General features: G+C 41.0%; 1 protein-coding gene across 1 annotated transcript; it reads right to left on the bottom strand.

Annotated features, from left to right (window-relative positions):
* Nucleotides 1–9,848: 9,848 nt before the first annotated feature.
* On the bottom strand, nt 9,849–11,883 carry IL17F (interleukin 17F). The gene is made up of 2 exons (XM_004590544.2): nt 11,683–11,883; nt 9,849–10,270 (listed from the first exon to the last, which is right to left on the bottom strand). Exons 1-2 carry the CDS (start codon nt 11,880–11,882, stop codon nt 10,033–10,035), a joined length of 438 nt encoding a protein of 145 aa, XP_004590601.2. The 5' UTR covers nt 11,883; the 3' UTR covers nt 9,849–10,032.
* Nucleotides 11,884–24,549: the final 12,666 nt, after the last annotated feature.

Here is a 24,549-nt window from a genome sequence, read left to right as displayed (position 1 = left end):
GGAGTGATTCATTGGACGGAAGATCTTCCCCTCTGTCTCTCCTCCTCTCTGTACCTCTGACTTTGCAATAAAAATAAATAATTCTTTAAAAAAAAAAGAAAGAAATTATGCTTTTACCAGTAGGCATCCATGTTGTGGTCTAGATTAAGGCCTAGGTTTTCTAGGTTCCTGTTAGTTACTTAAAAAGCATTTTAAGTTTAGAGGCACAGCATCCAGATGGTTTAAGAAAGTGGTAAGGTTTATTCAGAAGGTGAAGAATACATATAGTCAAGGAGAGAGGCACAGGAAAGGAAAGAGGAAGAAAGAGACATTTCTCCTTTTATCCTCTGAGTCTGTCCATTGATAGAGGTGAGAGCCAGAAAGTGCAGCCCCTTCTAAGCACGGGCTCTTAAGGGGCTTGAAAGGAGAGTGGCTACATGACACCCCCACCCCTCAGGTCCCAGGTAAGGGAAAGTGCTTCCTGGAAAGGAGTTATTTGACTGACAATTGAGTTGACATGATTAAATAGACATGAGAAGCTAAACTTGCTTCTTAAGTCCGTATCAACTGGATTGAGCAGGGACTGATTCCCCAAAATGAGACAGTTGAACAGAAGGTAAGCCATCTCAAAAAATTGTCTGTGAAAATTAAGGTTCTGCTCAGATATTTCCAGAAAACCCTGGGAAGGAGGGCCAGTGAAAAATCAAATTTCCTGTGGACAAGCAAGGTGGAAACCATTATTAATTGTAATATTCTCAGAAGCTAAGAACGCAAGATGTATTGGTTACATTTCCAAGTGAGCTTTAGATACAGCTAGAAATTCCATAATTTCATGACTAAGCAAATACTGAAATAAATGTTTTGAACATACACAAATAATGAGTCAGAGAAAATTCCATGATTCAGAGACTCCAGAACAGGCAACTGATGTCTGGTGGGTCTTCTGCAAAAGGGCAACATAGTTTGCTAATGAAATGCAGTGTCTACCAACGTGACTATTATAATCTAAGATAGTATTAATTCAAGTTATATTATCTCCTACTTCACTGAGTTAGTATAAGAACTGAATGAGTAACTGTGTGCAAAAGTCTACTCTACTGCTTGAATAAGTGTTTGCTTTCAATGAGAGTAACAAGGAATCTCTTGCTATTTACCAACTGTACGGTACAAGTTATTGCTTCACCCAGTGAAACTCACTCCTACAAGACATAATTGCAATTCATCCGAATTCTTAAACCTAGTTCACGGCACAAATGACCCCTTACCTGATGATAGGGTTGTATCTCAACAAACTCAGAGCAAGTTGATAATGCAGTTATTTTTATCCTAGCTTAAAAATACAGCACAGTGTGGTATAGGTTGATTCCCTTCACGATGGCATTGCTGACTAGGAGCTGAGCTCACTGCCACTGCCCAGCATCACAAGAGTATATATAAAGTAAATATATATATGTGTGTGTTTGTGTGTGTGTATTTAAAGATAAAGTATCACAAATTAAGAACCATTGGCACTAAATATCCTGAATTAGTACATAAAGCTAAGCAATATAGAGCCAAAAGAAAAGATTTACTTCATACTTAATTCTAGTTTCTATGCACTTTCAAACACAGTAATCAGAAGTTTGGCATCCTATAAGCAGACATAATCAGAAGCAAGAGGCACAAGCAAAGTTTGCTTTTTTACTGAATCCCATTTGGGGTTTGGGCTGACCACAAAAGGCAGTCAGGCATCTGACAAGTGGCCTGTGGGAAATGTGGGTCATTTCTGAAACACTGAGAAATACAGGATCATGGAAACAGCAGATGCCTAGGACTGCGGAACCCTCTTGTCTGACGGCATGGTACACTAAGCGTTTTTCCATGACCATGCGGGATAGTCACACCTCAGATCCAGCTCCAACATTCAGTACTCACAGCCTGTCCAGAGCCAGTGTCTATCAAAGCCATGAGAATGTGGTTGAGGGAAATGGTTACAGGGCTTCTGGTATTGTCACCACTACAAACAAGGTCTGGTCCTCACCTCCATTCAAAGGTCTGTGGTGTGTCACCTACAGATGCCACGTAAGGAAACCACAGAGGTAAGCCAGTGCAGTCATAAGTCACTGAGTTTTTTGACAGCCACAACCCCAGAACAATTCATAAGTCCAGCTTTGTCTAATGGACTGGTTTACTTGACTTTGAAAGATAGGAATATTTAGCTACCAGCCGTGGTTATGCTATTAGACCACTAACAGCTAGCTGCTGTCAGAACAGCTCTAAATGCCTTACAAGTACTGTTTCTTTCTCCCCACATCACAATCCTGTTTCCAAATATTATTATCACTCCATATTATGTTTGAAAAATGGAACTTGTCAAAAGTAGGCTGTACATATAGAAATATACACAAGCATACACACAGTATTTTAATATGCAAGCCAATCAAATAGATATAAAATATATACTCTTCTGTCTGTAGTTCACAATGTTTTAAAGTAATTAAAATACCTGTAATATCACATAATTTTTAAAATATAAATCTCAAAGATAAAGGGAAAGCCAAATGAATTCTGATTCATTAATTTGAAAGAATTATATAGTCATTAAGGATCATTATGCTATTATAATAATATAGGGGAAATTGGTAGGGTGAGGGAATTTGAGAAGTGGGTAAGAAACGTACCAGAGCCTATGGAATTGTATCATAAAATAAAAATAAAATAAAATACTAAAAAAAACTAAAGAGGACCTGGAAGAAGTTTCTGTTGCTGGCCATTGTACCACCAATTACTATTTGTGCCACCACTGCCATTGAGAATTCTGCTGATATTAGTGTGATAAAACCAGGAATGCTGGTCAGAGGCCTGAGCTGAAATTTGCTACTGCCCATGGAGACACTCTTATTCCTGGTCACTTCACACCTTCCAGGAACCAGGTCTTCTGGTGGCTACTACTCCCAAAGCTGACTGCCAGCCTCTCACAAAAGCAACATCTGCGAAATAGTCTACTATTGCTCTGTGTAACAGACTCCCCTCTGTGCTATGTGGACATTGGCATCAATGTGATGACAAAAGTAGCCCATTCTGCCTATCTGATGTGGGAGATACTGGCCCAAGGGTGTTCTGGGCATCCATGGTGCCATCTTCCATCAATATGCATGGGAGGGCATACCTAATCCCTACTTCCACAGAAACATTGAAGAGAGTAAAAAGGAATAGCAGGTTGCTGGTGAAAAGCTACAGTGATGGAGGAATTGAAGGCTGAATAGACTGCCCCAGCTCCTGAGTTCATCGCTCCTCACCTTGAGGTTGCAGACTGGGTGCAGGTACCCTCCGTGATGAAGACTGAGTGTTCAGTTCACCACTGAAAGCTTCTCTGTGGCTCCCATTGCTCAGGCCGCTGTGTGGGCAGAAACAACCACTGAGTGGTCCTAACCTGCTCTTCACACACTCTAAAACAGAAATGGAAATAAGGTCAATGGAAAATAAATAGCAGGTTTTAAAAGTTTTTTTAAAAAGTGACTTGAAAATTTTCATGGAAAATTCATGTTATCTTTCAATCTAATTTGTGCATGAACATTAAAGAAAACAAAAATGCAAATATCAAAAATGCTTGATTAAGATAAGCCTTACAAAATGATCAAAAGTGTTTGAAAACAAAATTATTATGGGACTGACATTGTAGCACAGTGGATCAAGCCACTACTTGGGATGCCAGTATTCTTTTTGAGAATGCTGTATTCCAGTTTTTCAACTTCTGTTCTAGCCTCCTACTGATGCCTCTGAGAAAGTAGCAGAAGACAACCCAAGTCCAAGGGTTCTTGCCACTCATGTGCAAAACCAAAACGCAGTTCCTGGTTCTCATCTTCAGACTCACGCAGTCCCAGCTGTGGTGGCCATCTGGGGAAGGATCCAGCAGATGGAAAATGTGTGTACGTGCTTGGGTGTGTGCGCGTGTGTGTGAGAGATGCTCTCCCTCCTGCCCTGTCTGTCACCACTTCTTCCAAATAAGTAAATAAATCTTTATAAAAAATCAAGATGAATGCTCTACGGATACATGGAAATATGCAAAATACAGTATTAATTAAAAAATTTTTTGAATACAGACAACAGTGCAATGATACAGTAGATTAAGTCTCTGCTTATTAGAACAGGTATTCCATGTGGATGCTGATTTGAGTCCCAGCTGCTGCACTTTGCATCTAGCACCCTGCTAATGTACCTGGGAAAGCAATGAAGGATGGCCCAAAGCCTTGGATTCCTATAACTGCATGGGAGACCCAAGCTCCTGGCTCTAGATTGGCCCAGCTCTGGCTATTGTAGCCATGTGGGGAGTGAACCAGCAGATGGAGATCGCTCGCTTTCTCCTTCTTTCTCTGTAAATTTGCCTTTCAATTAAAAGTAAATAAATCTTTTTACAAATTTCCAAATACAAATTGCCTTTATGTTAGAGTTGTAGCATTATGAAGGTTCTACCTGGGAGCCCTATAAGCAAAAGAAATGATAAAATATTAAAAATAACATTTTGTGTGGAAAATGGATAATCCTTCTTTTTAAATAATACATGGAAAAATACACTCACTGTGAAAGGTGCTGTTCAAAGTGCCTTGTATATAAAAGTGTTTTCTTGTTCTAGCAACTCAACAACTCTATGAAGTAAATAAAATTACTCCCATTTTGTATTTCAAAAAAAGGAAGAAAAGAGTTTAGGTGATTTGCCTACAATGGTTAGTAATAGGAACAACTAGGAAGTTCCAAAGTTGCCATATTAACTTGGCATCTGGCCCCAGTGTTCAAAGTAATATGATACATTCACAATCCAAAAGGAGGAATAAGTATTGTCACTGACCAGCAGCGACACTAAATAACGAGGCACACTCTTGAAGGTCTGGGAAAAGCCGGAACCGCAACCGGACCCCTCACTGCCAAAGCGACTGTGTTTATACCTCTTTCTCCTTTAGCCCTCTCTCCTTTTCTTCTCTCTCTCTCTGCTGCTCTTCTCCGTTCTTGTCCCCGTACTTTCTGCTGCATTTCTCCGTTCTTGTCCCTGTACTTCTCTCCGTACTGCTTTTGTACTCCTCTCTGCCGCTTTTCCCCATTCTTGTCCCCGTACGTAGGTCTTATTGCTTCTGTACCGCTTTTGTGCCCCTCTCTGCCGCTTTTCCTCCCCATACGCCTTAGTTCTTCCACCCGAAGATCTTAGCCCCTCTCCCTTCTCTGCTGGCCTGTTCTTCCTGTTCCGTCTGTGGTTCTTCTCTTCATCTTTCTCCTCGTCGTCCCCCTCCTTAGCTTTTACCGGCTGCTTTTATACCGTTCTCCACCAATCACTTCTCCCTGTGGGTCCACTTGGCGCTACCTGATAGGCCAGTAGCAATGACATAATCGCAGCTAGGGCATCAGCCTATCCCTGTGACTTACTGCTTACCTGCTGGCGAGACCAACTCCGCCTCCTGGCCCTGAGCCAGCCGCCATCTTGCGGTGGCCCCTCCCAATCCCAGAAACGGCTTCGGCACCCCACTCCCCACAAAGCATTTTGTAGGCAATAAGATATTAACGTTCAAATCATGAGCATTTTGAAATCTTAATGTTAAAATACTTTCTTCTTCATTATGAAGAAAAATTCTTAAAATCAAAACCAAGACACAGTGTGCCTGGTCTGACACGGTAGCCTTGTGGCTAAAGTCCTTGCCTTGCACGTACCCAGGATCCCATAAAGGTGCTGGTTTGTGTCCCTATCATTCCACTTCCCTTCCAGCTCCCTGGTTGTGTCCTGGAAAAGCAGTCAAGGACAGCGCAAACCCTTCACCCGCATGGGAGACCCAGAAGCAGCTCCCAGCTTCGGATCTGCTCAGCTCAGGCTGTTGTGGCCAGTTGGTAAATGAGCCGTGGATGGAAGATCTTTCTCCCTGTCTCTCCTTCTCCCTGTAAATCTGACTTTCCAATAAAAATAAATAAATCTTTAAAAATATGTATCTATTACTTTGCAATGATAACATTGTACTTGAACGCCTGAACTGTTCAACATGAAACATTTCTCCCAAAGGCAAAATGAGAGACATCAAGTCCCAGACAGCTGAGCATGAAACTGAAAAAGAAAAAAAAAAAAAACAGTCTGCCTCAGCCACGTCTCACTTTGCAAATGAAAACAGATTCCTCCAGCAAGAAGTGTACATTTATTTCCTTGGACCCCGGAACTGAGGAACCTAGGAACATAGAGGTGCAGTGCGCCATCTGGTGAGCAGAAAAGGCCATGCAGTTTTCTGAATGAAAGCCATCCCTCACTGGAAGCCACTGTGACTCAGGCCACTTGAGAGGCATGCTGTACCAAGCATTTGGAGATGAGGGATGTGGAAGTGTCTCTGTATCCTCTCTCAGGGATAGTCCTTGGCCACATGGAGAAATAGTAGGACTAGGTCTTCATTGGTTGCCTATAATGTTGCTATAAAACTGATATGAAAAGCCATGAACTTGAAGCCCATGAGCCTGTTTCTGTCATGAACTGCCCCATTCATCTTGAGCAAGTCACCTAATTCTTCTCAATTGCATATGTGAAAGCACGTCAAATGCTCTGTAGGGATCTTTTCAACTCTAGACATGTGAATCTACTTTTGAGGAAAACTGCCCTCTGCAATTTTTGACTGGCCTCCAGACTTCCAATCCCTTTTGTGTACTGTCACCAAGTTTATCTTGTGAAATATGGCTATGTTCTTGTAATAGAGCGTAGAAACCCATCCACAAATGGCCCATTTGCCTGCTGTTCATTGCACATAGGCACGTTAATTCCTTTATTCATTCATTCCATAAATATTTGCTATATGTTCCTTACTCTGTCCCATGTGCCCTGCCCCACACTAACCCAAGCACATGGGACTACTTTGTTCCTCTGACGTAGCAGCCTTCTTTTTTGCCTCTTGCCTTTGTTTATGCTACTCCCTTTTATAAGAATGCTTCTCCTTCATCTTCTTTCAGATTAACTCACATTCATATCAATGCAAATATACTCTCCTAAAATTTTCTAGTAAGCTGGCATTCTCTGCATATCATCTTTTTGTACACTTATCACAGTCTTTGACACATTGACTTAAAATTATTTTTGCAACGTGTAATTAGAAGAATATCTTGAATGCCAGGGCTGCAATGTTTCCCCGTATCATTTTCTTTCTCTATATATTATTCTTACTACTCAGATAAGGCATTTTTTGATATGACTACCAAAATGAACTGACAAGAAGATTGACTGAACAAATTTGAGCTTCAAAACAAACATGAGATAAAAAAAAAACTTTCAGAGCTGATAGCTATGACAGAAAGATTTGTTTAGGTGTCAAAAACCCAAACATTTTAAGTACAAAAGCCAATATTGTATACATTATTCAAAATATTCCAGAATAAATACAAGAAGGGTCGCTCTCTCCGATTCCATTTTTTTCAACCTTTCATGAAGCTATTCCTTTTTCAAATTCTTTTATTTTGATAATCTGTACATAGTTGATTAGGGCACAAAGGTTCAAGGACTACAGGAAAGTGGGTAAGACCATTGTTTCCACATTAATATTATTTTTTTTCTGTATCTGAGGTAAGGGGAGAGATAAAAGGAGAAGCACCAGCCAGCCTCCCATCCACCCAGTTCCCCAATGTGAGGCATGATCTGAGGGTCCTGCTCAAGCAGTTTTGATAGTTCAACAGTTCTGAATTGTTGCCAATCTCGCCATTCTAAGCATGATGAAATCTCTTCAGAATCCACAGACTGACATAGTCTCTTCATTGTTGGGGTTCTGAGATCAGCTGTTCAACTGGAGGGATCCCAAAAGAAATTTCGTTTGGGGTGATCCCCAGACCTGGTTCTTGTGTGTGCTTGCCAGTACAGGGTTTGGCACAGTCCATCACCCCAATCAGCTTAGGCATATGCTGGTGGTTTCAATTGCTTGGTCAGTTCTGTTTCCAGTCCTGTCTTCCATACAAACCAATGGGTGTTGCAGTCAAGCCTGATTCTGTCCACTTCACACTCTGCCCTCATGCAAACCAGTAGAAGCTGCAACCTAGTTGGGGCGACTCCCAATAATCCCCACCAGGCCCACCACCTACCCTGATTCCCATGCTTGCTAGTATCTACAACAGACTGGTTCAGTCTGTCCCATATCCCATTTAGCTCTTATACATGTCACTGGGCATTGAAGCCTATTTCAACCCAACCAGCCCCACTATCCAGCTCACATACATGCCGGTGGGTGCCACTCTGTCTAGGTACTCCTGCCCCAGACCTGGTTTTCATGCTTTCCAGTGGGAGTGGTAGCCTAAGAGGGAAGTGCCCATTTTTCCCTACTGGGTCCATTCCTATTCCTGGATCATGTACTCTCCAGGTGGTTCTGAAGTTTAACTTGACAGAATTAGCCCCCCAGTGCCAGCATCTGCCAGCTGATGCTATGGCAAAGCCCAACCAACCCTCACCCACTCTAATTTATGCTTATACCAGTAGGAACAGTCAGTCCAGCCTGGCTTTTCCCTGATCCAGCTCACATGAGGCCCACAGGTGTTGTAGCCCTGCCTGGTCTGGTCTGCCTCCATCTCAACTCAAGCTCTCCAATGGGAGTGGCAGTCCAGCAGGGGAGCCCTCAACATTTCCCCTACTGGCTTTGCCCCCACCCCCGCGTCTCACGTTACTGGTTGGGTGCTGGGGCTCTGTCTGGCATGACTCGCCAATGGATGTGATAGCCTGGCCTGGCCCAGTTGGGCCCACCCCCAATTCCAGCTGACGCTGATAGGATCTCCAACCCATCTTATTCCCACACTCACCAAGAGAGTGAATTAAAGAGTTAGACATGAGAGCCAGGTTTCCGGCACCCACCAGCTTCTGGGTAAGTCCCAGGTGTAAGTGAAAACTTATTTTCCTCTTTTTCTCTGTTATCAGAAAGGCAGCAGCATAGCCCTCTGAGTAATAAAGGAGAAGACTTGGTGTGTCCCATCTGGACAAGAATTTCCCCAGAGGGGCAGAAAGAGCAAAACCCAGAAGCTCATGTGCTCCCAAGAAACAAAAGGAATGGATAGAGTACAACCAGTGACCCACAAGAAGCCCAGAAGTCAGAATGGAAAAGATGCACAGTGTCCACTCCAGTCAGTATTCGTGAGGTGCTCCATAGGTTGCTGATAGCTATGTGGAAGCCTTCCAGGTACATTTTTTACCTTTGTATCTCCTATGGCTCACACTATTCCCATAAATGGTTGCTCTGTAAATAATACAGGCAGGTTGATGAAGCAGTGGAGGATTACCAGGGAACCTGAGAACCTGAGTTTTATTTGCACCATTTTTTTTAATTTTCTTTAAAAACAACCCTCAAGTAGTATTTGTGATAAAACAACTCTGTCATTAGAGTTCTAATGAGAAAATATGAAATATGAGAAGCAAAAGACAGGTACATAAAATATCAACATCGTTAGGGCCATAAAACCTATGAATTCAGAAACACATCCAAAGTATTTGTAATTATTTAATATTTTATTATGCTAGTGCTGAATATATTAATTTATATTTGGATATTTTATATAATCTTTAGGTCATAAATATAATGACAATTTCCATTTATATATAAGTGTCTAGTAGTTCTGATCATCCTTTATATTTAACAAGTGCTTGGTGGACCTATGTGCTAAATCCTCATCCTTGCCATCCCAACCTACCCTGCACAGACCCTCAATACAGACATACACTTTGACTGTATTTTCTGATTTCCATGGACATGAAGCATGTCAGTGTTACCAGAAGAGCTCTTGGAGACTGACACTGAGTCAGCGGGATTGGGTGACTAGAAGGCGGTCATCATATAACTGCATTCATTGAGTGAATGGATCAAGAACCATCTATTTTCAGGGGTTGGGACTTAAGAATCTCTTAAGTCTGAAACACCCCAAGCAATAATCAATCCATAACTAATATAAAACTCAGAATTTCATTTGGGTCTAATTGGAAGTCCTAGGAAGTGTTAGGAATGGGAGGCGTTGGGTATTGAACAAGACTCATGGTCGGGAAGTGGGATGAGTTGTGCACTCCCGCCATGTCTCCAGCTGAATTGGTGGCAGCTCTCAGGAAGCGTAGCGGACGATGGGCGTGACGCAGGTGCATCCAACTGTCACCCGCACCTTCTCCAGCCGGAAGGAATGAGAGCAGCCCTGAGGCTCCCTCCGGAGGACCAGGAACTCTTGCTGGATGGGCACGGAGTTCATGGAGTTGTCTTCCTCCCCCTGGGCATTAATGCAGCCTGAGTACCTGCAGCGGGCCTCTGCGATCTCCGAAGGGAAGCGGTGGGGGTCCCGGGTGATGCTGCAGGAGCAAGCCAAGGCAGAAGGGTGAGGCCAGCTGAAGACCACCAACAAAGGAAGGGAGCCTGCCGCACTGGACACAGCCTGACAGGCAGACAGGTAGGTGTGATCAGGATAACACAGACTGTGTCTCAGGATTTGAGCCAGACACTTTTGGACTCATACACAGCCCACTGGCATTTGCTAAACTCTCTGAGTTTCCTCAGCTATCAAGTGTGGACTCTCAGATACCATTTGCCTCATGGAATGGTTGAGAACACTTGGTGATCCAAATGTACATTAAAAATGGCCCACTGTGTTAGCTAAACATTCTATTGACATTAGATTTTCTAGCTTATGTTTATTTGCATTATTATTATAGTTATTGTTCATCCTTCACCAGAGATCAAATATCACTAATGGCTCTCCCAATACACAATCCACAAGATTGCTAAGATTGCTACTTGGAAAGGAAAACTAAAGACCCAGAGACATGTACATCAGTGCCTTCTCTCGCTTTCTCTCTCAAGGCTGATGTTGAATGCAGAGTCCCACCACTTGGGACTCCAGAAACCCATATCACCATTGAGTCGTGGATTGAGTCCTGGCTTCTCCACTTCTCTCCAACTTCCTGCTTAATGTGCACCCTCGAAGACAGCAGGTGGTGGATCAAGGACCTGGGTCCCTGCCATTCACATGGGAGAATTAAATGGAGTTCCTGGCTTCTGACTCTATTCTCCCTTTTCTTTTCCCACTGCCACAAATAAATAAAAATTAAACTTCTCTCTCAATAGCTCTCCAACCAGAGGCACAAAGACAGCAAAATCAATCCAGCCAGCTTGCCACTATTTACACTTCCCTTGTGGGGGGAAGCTGTACAGTAATCCCAGGAGCACCTCTAATTATGCTTATATATAAAGAAGATAAGTGGGTGCTTGGTGTGCCAAGAGCCTCTACCTTAAGACAAAATTATGAGACTCCATCCTGAAAATTCCTACCCAATATCCACTTCCTGGTTTAGCCTTTCTTATCTGCTGCATCCTCAACCCTTGTTCCTTGGAGCAAAATGTCTGATTTGATGGCTCTCCCTACCCTTAGACTTTCCAGATTCGTGCTTACCTTCATGAAGAGAGCATCTTGCAGGATGCTTTATAGAACCCGTCCTCTGACTCCTCCCTCTTCCCCATCTGCTTTCAGCACAGAAAGTGCAACTTTTACCCAGACGTGTGTGAAGCAGGGAAGAGAGTAGAAAATGTGGAAGTAAAATCTTTGCATTGTGACCCACCTAGGTAGTAGACCTAGCCTAAAACAGCCAGGAAAATGTGTGCACTCAGGAAAAATTGGGATTTCTGTTTATTCTAAATTTTCTACTCTATGAAATAGATTAACATATTCTTTTGAAATACTTTGAAAATCAATTTTTCTTGCACTTACTTGTAATCCCATGGGGAGATGGAGCGATTCTGGAAGTCATGTGTGATGGGAACTCCCTGTTTTTGACTGAGGATGCGAATGTCAACCCTCACACTATTGTTTTCCAAAGGGGGACAATTCCCCGGTTTTGGAAGGGTGCCGTGTCCTGCTTTAGGCTTTTTCCAAGCCGCCCCCTCCCTCAGGAGAGTGAACCCCAACATCAAGAGCAGAAGAGATTTGACCTGGAAAACAGAAGACATTGCAGCTGGTTAGAAACAGGAGCCATTTAGTGATAAGAGTCTCACTCTTGCTAAGTCAAAAACTTCTGGTTCTTGGATAGGACTGGGGCTTCTTTCCAGTCTCTAGGTCCTCACCCACCAGTGGAAATGGTCATACCTGAGGATGTCAGGGTGTTAAACTGAAAATTAAAAACATTACTTTGATGATTGAAGCCCTCCATAGTGTAAGAGCACAGAAGATGTCTCCAAAAACATCTTCTGCTCTAAGAGGACAGGAAGATGTCAGGGTCTAGGACTTGCCCTGGATTCCTTGCTGGTTTCCTTTCTTTCTAACTGAAGAATAACATCTTATAACAAAATTAACAAGATTAGATGAGTTGTTCTATGTGAAGAATCATTCCTTTCTGAAGATGTAAATTTCTATTAAAATATTAAATTTGTAAAACAGAAATTTAATAAATGAAAGCTCTTGTCATATTCCACAAATCTTCCTTAACATCCAGCCTTACAGCTATCCTTCCATCTAAAATATACTGCCCCACCTTTGTCTGTCTAAATTCTACCCTCCATTAAGGGTTACTCAGATGTGATTTCCTCTAAGAATCTTCCTTGGGCCCAGCGCCGTAGTCTAGAAGCTGAAGTCCTCGCCCTGTACACACCAGGATCCCATATGGTCACAGATTCTGTGCCAGCTGTCCTGCTTCCCATCCAGCTCCCTGCTTGTAGCTTGGGAAAGCAGTCCAGGACGGCCCAAAGCCTTAAGATCCTGCACCTGCATGGGAGAACCAAAAGAGGCTCCGAGCTCCTGACTTCAGATCAGCACAGCTCTGGCCATTGAAGCTGCTTGGGGAGTGAATCAGCAGACAGAAGATCTTGCTCTCTAAGTTTCCTCCTCTCTGTATATCTGGCTTTCCAACAAAAATAAACAAATCTTTAAAAAATAAAAAGACTTCCCTAAAGTTGTTCAATCAGAAGTTTGTTTATTTCCCTTAAACATTGTCTGAAAATGTATTGTTTGAGTTTAAGTCAGATCTATACCTATTAGATTCCAAGTTCTTATGGGAGAACATGCAAAGTGCAAGTATTCCATAAATACTTTCTGAATGAATGCGTCAGTGAGTGAGTGAATGAGCAAAAGAATACAGTTAAATTGAGCAATATAGTTAAGTTGAATGCATTAAGGAAAACATGCAAAACCAACTATAGCAAAAGTCTAATTATCTGTACTAATTGAAAGAAGCAGGGGCACTAACGATGCACAACAAATATGGAAACTATTTCTCTTTAGCTCTGGAAAAAAATTTAAAGATCTTTATTTTTTTTTTCTCTAAAGAGTTACAAAGAGAGAGAGTGACAAAGAACTTCCACCTGCTGATTCATTCCCCCAATGGCCGCAATGGCCAGGGCAGAGAAGGGCTGGGCCAGGCCAAAACCAGGAACCAGGACTTTATCCACATCTCCCATAGGGATGTATGCACCCAAGGACTTGGGCCATCTTCTGCTGCTTTCCCACGGACATTATCTGTGACCTGTATTGGAAGTAGAGCAGCCAGAACTCAAACTAGCTGCCATATGGGATGCTGGCATTACAAGTGGCAGTTTAGCTTTTTACATCACAACACTGAGGGGAAATATATACACACGCGTGTGTGTGTGTGTGTGTGTGTGTGTGTGTGTGCGTGTGTGTGTAGTACTTACATCAAGGCATCAGTTTGCCTGGTGTTTCAGGAATGCACAAAGAATGAAAGTGCTCTGTGAAGACCTAACTAAAAGATGAGATAGAAACCTGACTGCTTTCCCTTAGTCTTGATCAAGCCTTGCTCACTCCACACCATCACTACTGACGCTCCCTGCATACGAACAAAGCTCTTGATGATACAGAACAAGAGCTGACACTCTGGGAACAATGTTGTTCAGGTTCACATCTTTGATTAGACAAACTGATTTAAAAGGCTGTCTTCTTTTGATATAATGTAGATATTAGTAACAAGGAATGATCAGAGTAAACAAAAAAGTCATGATATTGCTTCTTAAATTTAGCAGCTGATACAAATAAGAGATTGAAAACAAGAGGGGCCTAGATAATCCAGATGAAACTGATTGGCCTTCAGATAATCAGCAGTCATCTACTTTCAGCTGCATCATCATTCTTTGATTTATCCCACAACTAATGTTTCGCCTCTGTAGTAGCATGGCTCAGGGCATAGGCTGCAGAGGCACGTGTCCATGGTCTGTTGAGGACTCTCACAAGCTGTGATTCAGTTTCCTCCACCAGAAAATGTGACAATTCCATGAGATGTTCCATGGAGAACATAAAAAGCTATGGCAGCATGTATCAACTATTCAATACAGGTGGCAATTATGAAGTTAACCATATGAGATAAGACAGCAGATGAGACAGACAGGAGATTTACCATCACACAACCTAACCAACTGAGATAACAGGGCCCCTAGATAGCTTCCTTGATTTTCTGAAGTCAACCTTTCTTTTTGTATGATATTCATTCGATCATTTTTAACTTTCACTTTTAAAATTTTAAAGTCACTTATATTAGAGTTATATAATTTAGTAATAATTATGCCATGCTTTTAACAGGCCGTTATATTTATATGAAGGTACTTCAAAAGGTTCACGGAAAATTGAATTAAAAGATGTTCATTTTGGTGCACAATTTTTCAAAATAACTACATAGGTGGGATCTTGTGGGAGTTAATATTATAGAGTATGCAAAGAACAGAGTTTTTTAATTTTGGTCAAAAAATCATGGAAAAATTAAATTATGAAAAAACTATCTGAATTACAAAAATGCAGCAAAATAGACATGTTTTCACCTCATTTTTCCACAAACCCTTTGAAATCACCTCATTATGAATTCATGGTTGCAATCATAATGAAATCAGACTCATTATGAGAGTATTTTAGAAAACACCTATACATCTCTATAAACACTAATTCTCTGCCTTAGGGGGTAGGCAGAACTAGCAGTAATTATCCAAGTTAAATGCAATCAATAAGTTGTTTGGGCTCATCAACCTATTAGTGCCATTGTCCCAGGTGACTGCTCCATCTAGGTGTCCTGGTCAGTGCTATATTCATTGGAGGTGATTATGATTAACAGCATTAGTTTAGCTTTGTCACATGAAAGCAGTCAAATGTTTGAACTGGGGTGGCAGCTCTACCAGAATTGCATGTTGGTCACATGGCCCTTTATCAGGAAATAAGATTATGTCTACACATCCTCTAGTCTGCTCCATGAAGCCTTGACTCTGAAATGGTTAACAAAAGTGGTTATACAATACATGGCAGGGGCTGTACTGAAGCAGTTCTTGCTTTTAGGAATCATCTGAATATGAGCCCTGCACAGTAGCCTAGTGGCTAAAGTCCTCACCTTGTATGCACCTGGGATCCCATATGAGAACCAGTTCTAATCCCGGCTGCCCCACTTCCCATCCAGCTCCCTGCTTGTGGCTTGGAAAAGCAGTCCAGGACAACCCAAGGTCTTGGGATCTGGCACCTGCTTGGGAGACCCTAAAGAAGCTCCTGTCTCCTGGCTTCAGATCAGCTCAGATGAGGCCATTTTGGCCAGTTGGGGAGTGAACCAGCAGATGAAAGATCTTTCTCTCTGTCTCTCCTCTCTGTAAATCTGACTTTCCAATAGAAAGAAAAATAAATCTTTTTTAAAATCATCTGAGTAGTGTTTTAGAAAAGTTCATAGCATTTAATAGACTTGAATTTTTATATACCAATATAAGGCAGATGTATAAGCATTGCTTTCATTTAGTACAATAGGAAACAGAGGCAAGGGAAGGTGTCAGCTAAAGGGGTGCATAGCAACAGGATAACCACCTTCTTGGTCTCAAGTTGCATCTTGTTCTGATGTGAGCCCAGCTAAAAGATCATCTGAACATTTGCACCTGTACTAATTGCGATATGTACTATTATGAATCTGTGAAAAATGCCATGAGAAGATTCCATTATTGTTCCCACTATACAATTGAGGCAGAGAAATCCAAAATGAGCAAGCAGGGAAGCCAGGTTTGTCTGATTCCTAAACCTATATTCTAAATATTGTACTTCATTTTAAATATTATGCTTCATTACATTTTCTAAGATCTGTAAAGTAACAAATCAACACAAAAGCATTTCCATTCCTGCATGTCAGTTATCTTTTATGAAATGTAAGCTCCTTTAAATTTCATGTCTTGCAAAATGAGTAAAAACATACTATCTCCTAAAGAATAAGCTAGGCTCATACCACGAGGTAAGAGTTTTAGGTCAATCTATCTTTCTAATGGATGGCCATGCCAAGTGCCTGAGATCCCCAGGCCTGCACCTGCTAATAGCACCTGCCCTAACTACCAGACAAGGAGCTGCGTCATATGCCTCATTATCATTTTTCTAATCATACTTTTCCCCACAAGATCCAAGTCAAGCCAATCCTTTAGAAATATGCTCTTCTGAAATCCTAGGTGTTTGGCTTGAAATCAAAATTGAACTACTCACCAGGGCTGTGTCCTTCAGCATCTTCACTGTCATTCTGCTCTGGTTGCTTGCCTGATGCAGAGAGCTCTCTTTGTGCATGTGTCTGTGTGTCTGTGTCAATGACAAGTACCTGTTGGTTTTATAGCAATCACTGTCCTCATTTCAATTGACCTGCTTACTGTCTTTAAGTTGTGGTTAATGAATGCAGACCTTTTTTTTTTCTAGTCCACTTCCTGAAGGGGAAGCATAGGAGGATCTTAGGCGGGGATGACGGAAAAGTGACCCAATCTTCCTTTCCTCTTACCCCCACTCCCCTCGCATTGCACTAAATAGTAGCAAAATTCTTTACTAATTCACTATATGAATGAACCAAGTCACAAATTATTGTCATGATCTTTTGTGTTCTTCCACAAATTGTCACGCACCAAATGCTCTACTTTCTAGTCATGCAATGTGAACCATGATTTAAATGGCAGATATGTCATCCTTATGGGAGCCTTGGTATTAAACTGGAGACTTATTTTTAGATGCGTTTTACCAAAAAAAAAATAAATAAATAAAAACCAAAGAAATGAATGGCATCAGTGAGAAACTCGGAGTTCTTTCCCCAGGAAGCTTTATAGTCTCCATGCATAACTTTTTTTAAGCCTACAATTACTCTCCCACTAAGACTTAGCAAATAATCATTATTCAGGCATATCAATGGCCATTACTTTCTCTATATCTGCTCGAGAATATTTTTTAACCAAAATGAATTAGCAATTTAGCTGCTCTTGCGTATAATTTTAAACGGTCTGCACAAAATTCATTTGTCTCAGTTCAGTTTAGGTTAGTAAACATTTATTAAGTACAGGCTATATATCCAGAATCACACCCTAGGGATACTCAACCACCACCTCCTCCCCACCCCACCAGAAAAATGTAACTAACTTTTTACAAAACCTCCATTAAGATCAGATGTATGCTCTTTTCAAAAATCAAGATGCACTCTACAGAACAAAGTCATCTTCCTCTATCACAACATGTTTAAAGAACACCTCCCTCCATTTTAACAGAAGAAAACACAGAATAGGTTGTACTAGAGTTCATTAGCAGGCAAACACTACTCAAAATTCTGTGGTCATAGGCTTCTTATTCACATTGTTCCTCTCCTTGTCTGTGATCTTCTCTGTACCTTTCTTAGAAATTTTAACTCCTACAAAATTATGTTTTCAGATCATCCTCTCAGGAATTATTGCTTTCTCATTTCTCAGCTCCTGGTATTTAGTCTTACACTGGCTTACGTGTTTTAGAATTGTTTTCTAAGAACTTCTCGGTTCTGGAGTAATTTTAGCAACCCGCAAATAAACTTTGCCAACCTCTTTCTTATGTATTTATGTATGTATGTATATATATATGTGTGTGTGTATATATATATGTGTGTATATATATATACATACATACATATATGGAGAAAATTGTATACACAACTATACAATTAAATTATAACTGTGTATTTTCTGTACAAATGCAGACTCAAATTCTCTAGCAAACCCATTTGGGCCAGACTAATTATGCTAACATCTTATAGTCTCAAGGCCTCACCAGATAATGGATTTCCATATACAAAGTGAAGGTAACCAGCTGTATGAAATCAAGGACCATGTTTTCAGCTTTGCTTAAATTATTCATCCTTCCAAAGCAAAACACACAATAAATCTTCAAATGTGGACTAAATAAAATGCGTTGAGGGACTCCCTTTTATTAACAATTTCTTATTCATTCAGAAGCATTTCTAAATTACATATCAGATCTCTTGAAGGAAGGAACAAGCCAATAACTTTGAACTAAGAGTAACTAATTTATCCCACTAATTCTTCCCTGTTTCTCTGGGTTTCAGGGAGGAATGAAATGGCACTGTATTTATGGAGGGAAGCAATACTACAATATTGCCTTTACATCAGTGGTCATAAAGTTTTCTACACTATCTCTCCTCACCACCACCACAAAACAAAACAAAAAAATAAAAACAAAACACCACACTTATACACCAGGATATTATCAGGATGTCAAGTGGTAACTGATCATATTTCATCTGATATGTATGGAACACCTGCTGTAGTACAAATCATGTACTGATACTGGGGACATGGTAATGAATACACAATGAGCACCTAGCTGACTACAGTGAAAGTCCTTCACTAACCTGCTCTGCACCATTTTGATCCAGGCTGTCAGCCACTGTGAGAGTTTCAACAGTGTGCTGGAGTTGTCATTCAATACAACACGCTGGGAGTGAGGTAGCACTACACTCAATGCCAAGGGTTTCCCAGACAAAACGTCAGAAGACCCTGTTCCAGGAAGAAATTCCACAGTCTTATATGTGCCAAAATAGTATAGCTGATGGAGTACCCAAGTCAACAAGACCTTTTATTCTATGTGCTTCAAGTCATCCTAAATATTTTGGGGGCTACTATTAAAGGTTAAAGCCTGCTCAAAAATCTAACCTTGGAAAGAAAGTGAATACACATGTATTAAACAGTAGGATATTAGCATGAGATTATTAGTGATTCTAATGTATAAATGAACATATTTAGTTTTGTAAATCTAATTTTCAAGAGGGTTCATCTTCATTTAAAAATAGATGAATCAAATCTACTATGCTGCCATAGGTAAGAGTATATCTGAAGATATAGAAGTGGAAGCCTGGAAGTAAGGTGTTACTACAACAAAAACTAAAATAGTGGCATTGTAATAGTGGCCAGGTGCGAAGTCGTGATGGCAGTGAAACCATAAGCTAAAGAGTGAGCCAGTGGGTGGAAGATCTCTAGTCTCTCTTCACATATGATTCTGCCTTTCAAGTATAAATGAATAAATGAATGAATGAATGAACAAGTAAATATTTAAACACACACACACACTAAACTATTCTCAGTCTCTAAAAGGCAAAACATTGAAAAAGAAACATCCAGCAAAAATCTTTCAAATTGATTTCCTACTGGTAAGAATCAAAATGAAGCATTTAATAAGTTATTTTAATTGAATAAAAGGAATCAGAATCAAATAAATAACTAGGTTTAGTAATCTATCACTTAAACAAGAGAAGGAGAGAAAATCAGCAGAATGAAAAAGCAAAGAAATGCAGTTGTTCTGGGAATTACGTCCCCAAAAACACAGACTTAGATAAATATTTTGCTAAGTTTTTTTTAGAAATTCTCAAAAGTAATCACAGACCAATCACCATCAGTATCTCAGTCGTCTGTGAGCAAGAACTAAGCTTCAAAAAAGTTATATTCATCAACATCATTTACAAGGTATATTTCATCAACATCATTTCACATGTAGCCAGAAGATTGCTTGGGAGGAGAAAAAAAAAGTCTCAAACTTCCTAAGATGGAGCCAGGCACATGGAACAAAAAAAGGAAACAAGATCCTCCCAGAAATCAGAACCAGGGCTTGACACAAGGACATTCCAAAGTCTGGCTATGAAGTTCAATGTCAGCCAAGCAGGGCTTCAGAATTGCTACAGATAACAATTCCTATGCACCCCCAATATTTTTCTCTTTCTTAATGAAAGTATTGATTGTTTCCTGTTCTACTTAACTTAGACCTTATGTATGAACTATAGTGTCTCATAACCCAGTCCCCAAAAGATAAATATAATGTGTTTTCTCTGATAAGTTGAAGTTAACGTAGAATACAGAATAATATATAAGGATAAAACTGATATCTTATTATTTGATTATTGTTTATAGGCTCTGTCTTTATTCCTGTTGGATAGTGGCCTTTCCATTTATTATCTGGTGAACAGTAAATTGAAAGTATATTATTATAAAGATTAAAGAGAAAACAAAGAGAAAGGAAGGATGGAATGGAGATGGAGAGAGGAAGGGCAGGAGGAAGTACAATTAGAATTGTATCTGTGAGATACATGAAATCTGTTTTTTTTACAATAATAAAGTTTTTTTTAAATCCCACACATTAAGCTAAAATGAAATGCTTTGTTTGGACAGGTTTTTTGGGTATTCTTCCTTGAGGAAGAAGTGAAGATAGTATGTACACTATCAAGGAATTGGTGACAAGTTGATGATGATAGATATGACTAATGCGCACCTAGTGCTCTCTTTTTTCATTTCCAGGAACAGAGTATAGTATGCCTTTGCCTGCTGCCTAGGTGATCTGCTTTGGCCAGTGAAATTTGGGTGGTTATGAAATGAATCATTTCCAGGCAAAAGAACCTAAAACCCATGTGTCGATCTCCATGACCTTCCTTCACTTGTCTTGGTGAGTATGGAAATACGGGAAATGACAGCCTGGTAGAGGGTGGAGCCTCCATCAGTCTGTCTTTGGGACTCCCTGTTGACCCACACTGGATGAGAAAGCACAGTCAAGAAATAATCCTCGCTCCCTGCTAACTGTTGAGATTGAGTGTTTGTTACTGTCACATATCCTGGTCTGAAGCGACAGAGAGATATTTAAGTTCTAGCATTCTTTTCTGTATATCCTTGCTGTTTATCTGAGCTCTGATTGCTCACTAAAACAGCCAGTTTAACAATATAATCATACATGCATTCAATTTTAAATGTTGTGAAGAAAGAAAATATAAACGGAAACCACAATTCACTCTTATTCAGTATAAAAATTAGCATGTACTCTAACATCCATCTTATATCTAAGTGACATGAAAATCCTGAACACTTACTTAGGTTAGAGTCAAACATTCTGAATACAACTTTAGAACATTATATCAAAACGGTGTCAGAACAGTATAGCTTTTGTCCTCAACCTTGAAACTTCTTGCAGGTCTTTTGTCTCACAAGCACAAAAGTCTTTGCCTGCCATGTCATGCAAAGTAATTAGATGTATGATTTACTCATCTTTAGAGTCCCGGAATCAGTGCAGCCCCATTCCCTTTCATAGCCCTAGCTCTCAGTTCCCTGTCAGAGAAAGAAAAATGTGGTAACTTGACATCACCTATTACTGAGAAACTGCAGACCCTCAAAACCCCACACAATCCTCCCCTCCTCCTTTAAATAAAAAGATTAGTTCAAGCTCAGATTTCTTAGAACTTGCTAATTCAGGGTTTCCTATTTGAGTCAAATATTCAAAGCCCTTTTGTACTTTCCAGAATCTCCACAAAATCATAAACCGTGGCAACTAACCTTTATATATTTTTTTAAAGATTTGATTAGTTAGTTATTTGAAAGGCAGCATGACAGAGAAAGAGAGAGACATTGGTTCTTTCCTCAAATAGTTGCAACACCCAGAGATGGCTAGGTATAACCAGGAGCCTTTAACCCCATATGGTTCTCTCATATTTGTGCCAAGGGCACGCGTACTTGGGCCAGCTTGTGCAGCACTCTCAGGCACATTAGCAGAAAGCAGATGGAAAGAGGAACAACAGGGATTCTAACTGGTAGTGTAGGGTGCTTGTGTTGCAAATTATGGTAAAACCTATTGTGCCATGATGCCTGCCCTTAATCCTTCTTTTAAAACATAAAGATTGTCAGATGAGAATGCTGTGTCAGAATCTTCACATACTAATGCTTTTGAGAGTAGGAATTACTTGTGGCTTTGATAACTAAAGAATAAAAAATACAGATGTCCTTGTTTTCCTTCCACTCAGCAACTTCTCTCTCTCTCTCTCTTTCTCAATATACTTTCTTGGGACAGTCATTTACTTCATCGACTTAGAGACCTGCACACCTTAGAGTCCTGGTTTAGCTCCCAATGCCCCCTAGCTGTTACTGCAAAGTCATCTTTCTGGGTCAAGATGTGCCATCCTGACCCATCCCCAAACTTGGTTGTCTATGATTATTACGGGGGATGTACAAAAGCAAAAGTTGTTGGAAAGCAGAAGCTGCTGGTTGGAGTACTTTGGCATTTGTCACCCATGTGGGAGACTCAGACTGAGGTCTTGGTTCTTGGCGCTGTCTGGCCCAGGCACTGGTCCAACCTCACTGCTGCAGGTGTTTGGGAAGTGAGCCATCAGGCGTGTACCCTCTCTCTGTCTTTCTCAAATGAATACCCTTTCTGGTCTTTTGATTTGAAAAATGAGTTCAAGGCAAGTAGGGGTGGGCAGAGATGAGGAAAGCAGATCAGAAGCGAAAGCCAGGAAAGATGAAAAGTGGCTGGGGAGTGGGAGAGTTTGGACCAGGAGTTTCTCTAACGTGCTGTGAGGATCCGGATAAAACAGGGTTTAAGAAATCAGAGAAAGATCCAGATGGAGTAAAGGATTCTTTGATTCTGAGTCTATTTTTTTTAATTTTTAAAATGTATTTATTTGAAGGCAGGATGACAGTCTGAGTCTAGTCTCCAGGCTCGTGGAAGTTTTCGACTCTGAGTTTTAATCTCCTTGTTAACAAAAGAACTGTTTATTAAACACCCACTCTGTACTTGTCACTGTGCTTGGGAAAAAAATATATATAATTTCTATCTAAAAAAGCAGAACACAATCACACACAAACACACACACACACCCCAGAACAGCTGTGAAGTCCAGGTGGGACCAGAGAGCATTTCTTGCCTACCTTGGAGGGAACTTGGCCTTGGGCCTTAAGGAAATATAATGTCAAGTCTATTCCAGAGTGGAGACCGAGCAAAAGTCAAACATAGTAGTCTCAGAAGTTTGAATCAGCTCTAATCCTAGCAGCTGATAAGGTCAAGGAACTTTGAAGTGTCATGGATTTGGGGCTGGAATTCTCCCTTATTTCCAGTTCTTTGTATTCAAAACAGGCCTATGATGTGCACATAGAGCAAAAGGATGTTGGGGGAGGACAACTCCAAACTTTGGAACATGTTGGAAAGGGAGTGCTATCTCCCTGGGGGATCCTGCTGCTCAGAGTTTCATCCAGAAACCAGCAGCACTCAGCCTGTTCACACCTAAGACTCTCAGCCCCACCCTAGGCCTACTGACAGACTGCATTTTCACAAGATGCCCAAGTGACTGATGACAAAGGAAAGCCTGAGACATGCTGTATTAGGGAATACTAGGGAAAGTGCTGGACTTTCCATGCAAGTGTGATGGGGTTCACTGGATGCGCTACATTATTTGAAACTGAGAAAATGAGAATATACCTGACAGGCTACTAGGATGAAAACAAACAAACAAAAAACAACTAAGTAGGAAAAGTTGCTGCCTGTGGTGATACTGGTTTGAGACCTGGCTGCTCCACTGCTAATCCAGCTCCCTGCTAATGTACCTGGGAAAGCAGCAGAGGGTGGCCCAAGTGCTGGGGCACCTGCACCCATGAGGGAGACCTGAAAGAAGCCCATAACTCCTGTCCTCTGGCTTCAGACCATCCTAGCTCCAGCCGTTGTGGCCATTTGAGGAGTGAACCAACAAATGGAAGATCTGTCTCTCAATAAAGACATTTTATTAATATAAACAAAGACATTTTATTAATTTAAGCTTTACTAAGATTTACTAGTCTTCAAAGGAAAACAAAAACCCAGAAGCTTTCCATCGTAGACCTTCAGTCCCTCCCTCTGCCCCTACATTCTGGAAGTTCTCTGGCCTTCGTGTGGATGGACAGAATGACAGGGAAAAGGCCACCCTGAGTCAACATTCAGCTGCAGCCCCCTGCCTATCCTGGCACCCACAGCAACTCTGCAGGTTTCTGTGCAGGCTTTCACTTACTCACAGCCAGACTGTTTCCTGCCAAAATGGATCGAATTAGTCAACGCGCAGCCAGTGCGTAGTGCCTGGGGAAAGCCCAGCTGAACATCTGTCAAGCACTGTTGAATTTTCCTGATCTCCTCCCACCAGAATTTCTCCTCAGCTTATTTCTACCAAGGTGATTCAGGAAGGAGGGATCAGCAACTTTTGCTTCTGTACTTTCCCCCCAAATCATCACACTGACAACCAAGTCTGGGGTGGTGCAATGGGATGGCACATCCAAGCCCAGAAAGATGACTTTTCATCTCTTTCTTGCTTCTAAATCAAATGCCATATTCCTTATGCCTTGGCCCTCTTCTCATGTGTCCCCAACCTACTGTTACAGCAGATTACTTTCCCAAATCTTCCATATGTGGTAAACTCAACACTGAACCGTTGCACCACAGAACATCATGTCTCTGAGCTTCCATCCTCTCTGGGATATTTTGTTTTTTTCCTGGGCTGACTATTGCTATTTTTCTTGTTTAGATTCCACTCACTCTTCAAGCTTCTTCTACAGCATCCATTTC

This window comes from Ochotona princeps, chromosome 1 (genome assembly GCF_030435755.1).
Source record: "Ochotona princeps isolate mOchPri1 chromosome 1, mOchPri1.hap1, whole genome shotgun sequence".
In the NCBI taxonomy this organism is placed as follows: domain Eukaryota; kingdom Metazoa; phylum Chordata; class Mammalia; order Lagomorpha; family Ochotonidae; genus Ochotona; species Ochotona princeps.
Note: the sequence above shows the minus strand (reverse complement) of the source record. Positions and strands in the feature narration are given on the sequence as shown.

What these genes read in the sequence shown, in the direction of transcription:
- IL17F (XM_004590544.2), bottom strand. Translation starts at nt 11,882, where the DNA reads ATGTTGGGGTTCACTCTCCTGAGGGAGGGGGCGGCTTGGAAAAAGCCT. An exon ending in ATCTCCCCATGGGATTACAA is followed by an intron (nt 10,271 to 11,682) that starts GTAAGTGCAAGA and finishes TTGCTCCTGCAG; the next exon opens with CATCACCCGGGACCCCCACC.